This window comes from Urtica dioica, chromosome 4, assembly GCF_054948205.1.
Source record: "Urtica dioica subsp. dioica isolate 48M chromosome 4, U.dioica_male_clone48M_v1_H2, whole genome shotgun sequence".
NCBI lineage: Eukaryota > Viridiplantae > Streptophyta > Magnoliopsida > Rosales > Urticaceae > Urtica > Urtica dioica.
Genome location: NC_142759.1, coordinates 16,649,865 through 16,657,107, shown reverse-complemented (window position 1 = coordinate 16,657,107; position 7,243 = coordinate 16,649,865). Strand labels below are relative to the sequence as shown.

Here is a 7,243-nt window from a genome sequence, read left to right as displayed (position 1 = left end):
ATTTATTTTTGAAGTACTCAATTACGAACACAAAGCTCGGGAACAATAAATTGACCGATAATGTTTTGATAAAACTTTGATTAATTTTACTTATTATAATAGTTAATTTAGTTTTCTTAGTTAGACACGGAATTATGTAAGAGTTGAGCTATATTTAGCCTATAATTTTAATTGAGAAAAGTCGGGTAGAATAGTATCCAAATTGAGGTATATCATTGATATTTCCACATTTTTATAATATGCAATCTCATTGAGCCTACACAATCCTAATCCTAACAATATCATTCAGTGGGAAATAATGGTAGAGTGTGTCAAGACCGTCCTTTTTTATGGATCCGATTCTGAATCACGTGACACAGTGTGCCGATCTTGACACTTGCAATTCAATATCACGTGTAGAGAGAGAAAAGAGTTCTACGACTTTTGCATGTGAAGCAAAGACCATTTTGCACTGTCTGATCCTGTTTTTCTACTCCAAGATTTCACAACATACTGAAGTAAATTAAGTTCACAAATATGGAAATGAGAGAAGGTCAACACAACATTTTCATTGCCGAATTATGAGGAGAAGCTGAAGCCAATTAATATGACAAGAAGATACATAATTGTCTCTAGAGAGGTAAATATATGGATGAATAAAATAAAGGGACGAAGATTTCCTTTTCTGAAATTCACTATTCAGAACTAATCCAAAGTTGCAATTTCTTAAAGAGAGATTTCACCTCCACCTCTCTCTGGACTGTACAGACTTTTTTTTTTCTTTCTTTTCTTTGTTCATTTTTTTTCTTTAGCAATTTTATGCCAGCTGTATCAGAAAGATTAGTTGGAAAGATGTTTTCTTGCGTTTCAAGATTTCTTTACCATAACACGTATTTTTTGCGGTATAAAGATCAAGAAAACCATCTTTCGCTTGTTGAAGTTCTTGAGAACAAACGAGTCTCGTCCAAAAACCCTTACAAAATGTTAATATCACCTGTAATCATTTTTCAAAATAAAATCAGTGCTACTTGGTCAAATTCATAATTCCGCCACTAGGATCTGAGTGCACTAATAAAAAAAATGATATAAATATATAGACGTGAAAAAAAATATCCAAACCTGCCTATACTAGGCTTAGATTCCGTCTTCAAAGGTTGAAAATTCAAGTGGCCGTTCTTCCGTGGCATATAGCCGAAATATAGAGGTTCTTCGACCATTTCTCCTGCCATATAACATCATTCATCGTCCAACACAATTAAGATACAAAAAATTAGCCAAATAAGCCACCGAAAATCTAAGAATTGCTAGATAGCCAACTTTTTTATTTTTTTTGTAAAAAGCCACCTCAACTTATTTACGGCACTAAAAAAGACAAAAATACCCAAAAACATTCCCGCATATTTTGGGTTTATTTTGTCTTTTTTAGTGCCGTAAATAAGTTGAGGTGGCTATTTACTGAAAATTAAAAAAAGGTTACCTATTGTACATAGCTATAAGTCAAATGGCTATATAGCTAAAAGATCCATTAAGATAACAATAGTGTTTCAAAATAATTACCCCATCAAATATCAGGTGTGAAATTTGAGTAATTTACCTTGACGTGGGTGGCGGGGAAAACAGAAGTGCGAAGAGTTTCTTGGGGCACATCGGTGGATTTCCTCTTGGGTGCACTAAGAATGAGAGCAGCTTGGTCCGGCGTTGCTGCGACTGCGGTGATTCGATACCCACTTTCCCATCTTCTGTGGATGCCTTCACTTGGGTACTGAAAATCGAGTTCAACGACCTAATAAAACACACACAAACAGAATGTGAGATGGTTTCAACTTCGGAGTGTTACTGTAATCGATGAGATAGAAATATATGTATAATACATGTGGGTAAAAGTGTATACCTGATTCAAGTAACCTGCATTACGGGACATTACAATGCCCCATTTGTTACCAGACGATGTCATGCATGTCACAAAGAAACCCTCTTTCCACTTCTTATTAATCCATTTGAATGGAAAAACATCATTTACTTTGTAAGATTGCTGAGTGTAAGGGACACCTAAGAAAACAAACGAGAGAAAATAAGAGAAACACAGACATTGATCAGCTTATGAAGAAAATATAAAGGACCACAATTAGCTGATCATTCAACAAGCATTCCACAACGAAACAAAACAAAGCAACTCAAACTCATAAAGCTAGAGAAATAGAATCAAACGAAGAAAAAAAAATTGATTTATGTTACCTTGAGACATCACTACCAAGGCATTGCCGTTCAAAGCGCCAGCGACGGCCGTGATATAGTAATTCTTGTCCCATTGTTCCATTATCCACTCCTGAAGTTATGATTAAAAGGTAAGTTTACTGCCTAAGCCACGGTGCATAAAAAAAATCTAAAAGGGGAGGTTTTGCGAGGAAAAAAGATGCATCGGAAAGTACAAACCTTGTGCAAAAAGATGGGGGATATCTCATAGACCTGCGATGTGAAACCCGTTCCTGCGTCCATGACAACAGCCCACATACTCGACGACGATGATACGCAACTAATGTACAGCCCGTCTTCCCTTCCTTTATCAACGTGCTGTTGAAGCCTCGAGTCCAATACATTGTAGTGATACCTGTAAACCATAGCCTTACTTTTAGAACTCCCAATAAGGCCTTTTTATTTCTCTCCAATTCCCTTTCTTGGCTTGGTAGTCAGAGAAAGACCACATACAGTCACCAAAAGAAAAAAAAATGTGTGGCTTGCAACATTTCTAAGGTTTCGTTCATGGGTCAAAAGTGCATTTGTAGCAGGAGATTTTCAAGAATGAAACTAGGAGCGCATCAATTACCTTTGCTTCATCGCTGCTCTAAAGTTGTACACGGAGATCCATTGAGTAACTGGGTTACCTAGTCGGACTTTCTTCCTGGGTTGCTCGAATTCTTCCAAGTCCATTAGCAATCTTCCTCTTTTTTGACCAAACTGTATTATGAAGATTCAACAATCATTCAGAAAATAAACCATTTTTAAAAGACAATCGACAATAAGCTGAACCACCTTTGCTGCACCGTCGGTTCTGATTGGTCGTAACAACGCATTGGAATTAATGACACCATCGAAAAGAGATATGAGCTTTGAATAGTTAGGTTCTTCGTCAAATTTCATGGTGGTCACTATCTCGAGGAACTGCTGAAAAGGAGAGGGACACGAATAGCACAAATTCTCGGGAGAAGTCACCATCTTTCTCTTACATACAAGAAACCCTTTATTATCTCCCTGTATCCCAAAAAATATTCCCACAGATCATCACAATGAAGAAAAATGGATGCGTACTTATTAAAGGAAAAATATTTCAAGCTCCAATGCGAAATGAAAAATTTAAAAAGAGTAATAGACTCACAGCGTAACCCTGCCAAGGCAGCTTTCCTTTGAGTAGGAAGACCAATGTGTAAGCTAGAGACTCAAGATCGTCTCTCCGGCTTCCTGTTCTACCTAAATGAGCATGTACACTTGCATAGCGTACTGTTCCCCTGTAAATGAAAATAAAAAAAATAAAAAATTTAACAATTTCAACTTTATGATCAGCCCGATTATACATGTTCTTCTACCAATCATCTCCAATCCTGAATATCCACCATGGAAAACCTCAGTCAAGGAGTAGAGCTTACCTGAATATGTCTGGCTTTTGGTCATAATCAACATGGCGACCAGACGAATCTCTCCATTTCGATGCTGATGAAAAGAAAAAGAAAAAAAAAAGTATGTCAGTTGTAAAGAAATTTATGAGCAAAAACACCTTATATTATAATCTCTATACAGTTCTTATATCGAAATTTATCAAAGGAAACAATAAAATAAAAAATGAAATACAAACCTAGACCAAGATCAACAATATAAAGCTTTTTCTCGGAATCTGTTCCACGCTGACCGAGCAAAAGGTTCTCAGGTTTAACATCTCCATGCACAAAACTGAAATCCGTAAAAGTAACATAGATAAAGATCAGAGATAAGTAAATTGGAAAAGGTAACAAGAAGAATGTTTAAAGAAGTACCCTTTGATATGAAGCTGTTGTAAAATTGATATTGCTTCCACGGCTATACAAGCAACCGTTTCTTCAGATAGCCTTAAAAGGAGGATAAATAAACGTTACCAAAGTAAAAGATATTGGTATAATAAATAGCGTAAGGTTGTAAATACTACACTCGATCAATCAAAAGATTCTTACATTTGATTGTTGGTGTTCCAAAAATCCCACAGACTTTGTCCTAGCCTGTCCATAACCTATTTCAGTAATAACAATGTTATCGACATATTCTGACAGGCAAAAACATTCTCAAAGAAAAGTTAACACTTAAAAGGAAAATACAGATAGGATAGAAACTGACTAAGATATAGTAGTCTCCCTGTTGGCCTCTGTAATGGACAGAGGGAAGTCCATAACAACCACTGAGATTGCTTCATTATGATTTTAAACCCCAAAAAAAAAAAAAAAAACAGTTAGGTAACAAAACTATGGCAGGATTTCTTCAACTTTTTTTTCTTTTGTAATTTCTTTACCTGTACACTTGCCATTCATACGGAGGTCCGTGACTACAACCTTTGCTGTTCTTGTGCTCAAACTTCAAAGCAACCTAAGAAAGGTGATATAGCAAACATATTTATAAGATATCTAATTAACTTCCATAATTACGTATACTAAAATAAATGGATGGATTGAGAGGTGAGACCTCAAGGGCATCAGGACCAAAGTTTCCATTGCCACCGTTGACCCTTCTTCCGATATGTACTTGTCCAAAACCCCCTTTTCCTATCTTCCCGTTTAACATGTACTCAGGAGAGTTTCCAACTTGCACCTGAGTAGTTAGTTCGTTAGTTAGTTAGTTAGTTAGATCACAAAGCAGCGCCATAAACAAAATTTGGAATTCGAGTTTGCAAGAGTTAAAAGATCCTTATGAGAATTGTGCTTTAGATTTCCACAGCTCTTTAATTGAATGCAAAGCCTATACAAGAACAGACTATATAAACTAAAAGTGGCAAAATTGATGGTACATACAAGTTGATCATAGGTCTCTAAACCATATGTGACATATACTTTACATCAAGACCTGAAATCATTGACTAACTGAAATCAAAACGCAGATAATACGGGTATGTTTGGAAGCCGGAAAGTCTGAGGGGGAGAAAATGAGAATGCATTATATTTTTCTTATGTTGTTTTGATTGAGGAAAACTCAAGTCAAAGAAAATTTGAGGGAAGTGTTTGACCAAAATTGGGATTTCATATTCCTTGGAAAAATGAGAGGAAAATGAAAACCAAAAGCACATTTGCACATATGGGATGTTGATTCCTTCATGTGCCGCATGTGGGACTCTCTTTCCCTCAAAATTTCATCAGATATCCAAACACAAAAGATCATTTTAATTCTCCCTCACATTTTCCTTTAAATTTCCTTTTCCATCATAAAATTCGTGTTCCAAACATAGCCTCAAGAACAACTGAAGGCCAGAGAGAGAGAGAGAGAGAGAGAGAACCCTTTCAGGAAGGGGACTTGAGGTCCCATCATCCTCAGCGACTGCCAATTTCTCCGCGCTCTTGTGAACCACCAACTCGTCACGAACGGCAAATATATCTCCGGCCGCTAATCCAGCAAATCCCTGACCACCGAAACCCGCCCCAAGCGGCTTCGAGTTCTTGTTTTGATTCGCACCTCGGGCTCCTCTTCCTCTGCCTCTACTGGCCGGCGCTGCAAGCATTTAAACATAGCTGAATTGCAATTGGCTCAAGTCGGAACAACTACTAAAATAAGCAACATTATGTTTTTATAGAAGCCTAACCTAATCGAGCATTAGGGACAGGAGGAGGAACTAGAACAGGAGGGTTATCTGGTGTAATGTTATTATTAACCCTCTTCGATCGCCGAACACCTCCTCTTGCATCGGCCATTTTTATTTCATACAACAGAGAAATCTTGAGCTCTTTTTTCGTCAGCTCACAAAGCTCTGAAGAATCAGAAACCGAAAAGCTTTACAATCTATAAAATACAAACTTTAAGCGAATTATTGTCGGCACTATGGCACCAAGAAGCTTTCTTGTCGAAAGAGAATACAGATAAATCACTTGAAGGATCACTCTCACTCATAAGGAAGTTTGATCCAAACAGAATCAATACATTTCAAACTCACAAACAATGAAGAAACTCCAATAAAATGCAGATTCAATCATAAACCCACTACATATCTCTACATTGCCTCATCTTATAACGCATTTCTCATTTGATCTCCAACTACCAAAACGTATTTCTACTCATCAAATAATCTGAGATTATCACAAAACAACAATTTCTAGCTTCAGGAACTACACAATCCAAACCCTAGCCATTTAACATTGTTGCTTAGCTGAAAATCAAAATCAGCCACAACCATAAACGGCTTAACAAGAAAGAAAAAGATGCTACAACAGAAAAGGCGAATCAGCGAAAGCAACCAAAACCAATCAGGCAAATCGCAATCAGTGAGTACTTGTGGAAGAGAAAAATCAAAATCAAAATATCTCAAACGGTAAACAATCAAAGAAACCGAAAACATCAATCCAATCGAAAATCAACACCGACCTTCATTGGGCAATCCAAAAGGTTAGAGCGATCATCCAATCAAAAAGCCCAAAGAATAAGAAGTCAAGAACCAATTTTGATAACTAAGAAAAGTATCAATACATACACGCATGCAGATTCGAACACAGCAATGCAAACACCAATATAGAAATGAAATTATGTGTTTCTCATCCACACATGTATAAAAGTAGATGACGATAGTTTTTACGATACCTGAGAGAAGAGAACTTTACCAACACAAACGTAGCTTGTAGTAGTTTTAGAATGAATGAATGAATGAGAGAAACGTTTAAACTTTAGGGGAAAAAAAAAATTGGTTGTAATAATAATAATAATATTAAATAATTATAAGTGAAGCTCTAAGCCGACGAGGTTAAGCCTAAAAAATGAAAGAAGATTTGACGGTCGGTGACTTGATGTTAGTGAGAGAGAACGGCAAAGAGAAATGGTGAAAGACGGTTTGGCTAGTGACATGTAGTGGTTGGATTTGTGGATTGTACTGGTCTTACCATGTCCGCGTCGTACTGTACCGTGGCTCCACAGCCTATTTTGCTCCCCGGACTTCTGTTACTGGGACCCGCGCAACAAGACTTCCACGTGTGACTCGATCATTGGCTTTGGGACCGAGGATTGGAATTTTGATCGCGTCGTCGTTTTGTTTGTTTTCGTTGGCACAAAA

At 37.0% G+C, this 7,243-nt stretch overlaps 1 protein-coding gene across 2 annotated transcripts; it reads right to left on the bottom strand.

The window, feature by feature from the left end:
• Window positions 1-527: 527 nt before the first annotated feature.
• Window positions 528-6,999, bottom strand: LOC149400885 (casein kinase 1-like protein HD16). 2 transcript variants are annotated; one of them, XM_089611595.1, is made up of 19 exons: window positions 6,778-6,999; window positions 5,789-5,953; window positions 5,486-5,697; window positions 4,681-4,806; window positions 4,511-4,584; window positions 4,339-4,408; window positions 4,179-4,234; window positions 4,005-4,076; window positions 3,827-3,921; window positions 3,621-3,684; window positions 3,353-3,482; window positions 3,010-3,228; window positions 2,804-2,934; window positions 2,413-2,587; window positions 2,215-2,305; window positions 1,871-2,028; window positions 1,574-1,762; window positions 1,099-1,201; window positions 528-973 (listed from the first exon to the last, which is right to left on the bottom strand). In XM_089611595.1, the coding sequence occupies exons 2-18, from the start codon at window positions 5,895-5,897 to the stop codon at window positions 1,142-1,144; spliced, it is 2,031 nt and encodes a 676-aa protein (XP_089467721.1). In that variant the 5' UTR covers window positions 5,898-5,953; window positions 6,778-6,999; the 3' UTR covers window positions 528-973; window positions 1,099-1,141. The 2 variants fall into 2 exon arrangements, with proteins under 2 accessions (XP_089467721.1, XP_089467722.1); XM_089611596.1 differs by lacking the exon at window positions 6,778-6,999 and having other exon boundaries at window positions 5,789-5,965.
• Between the last annotated feature and the right edge of the window lie 244 nt (window positions 7,000-7,243).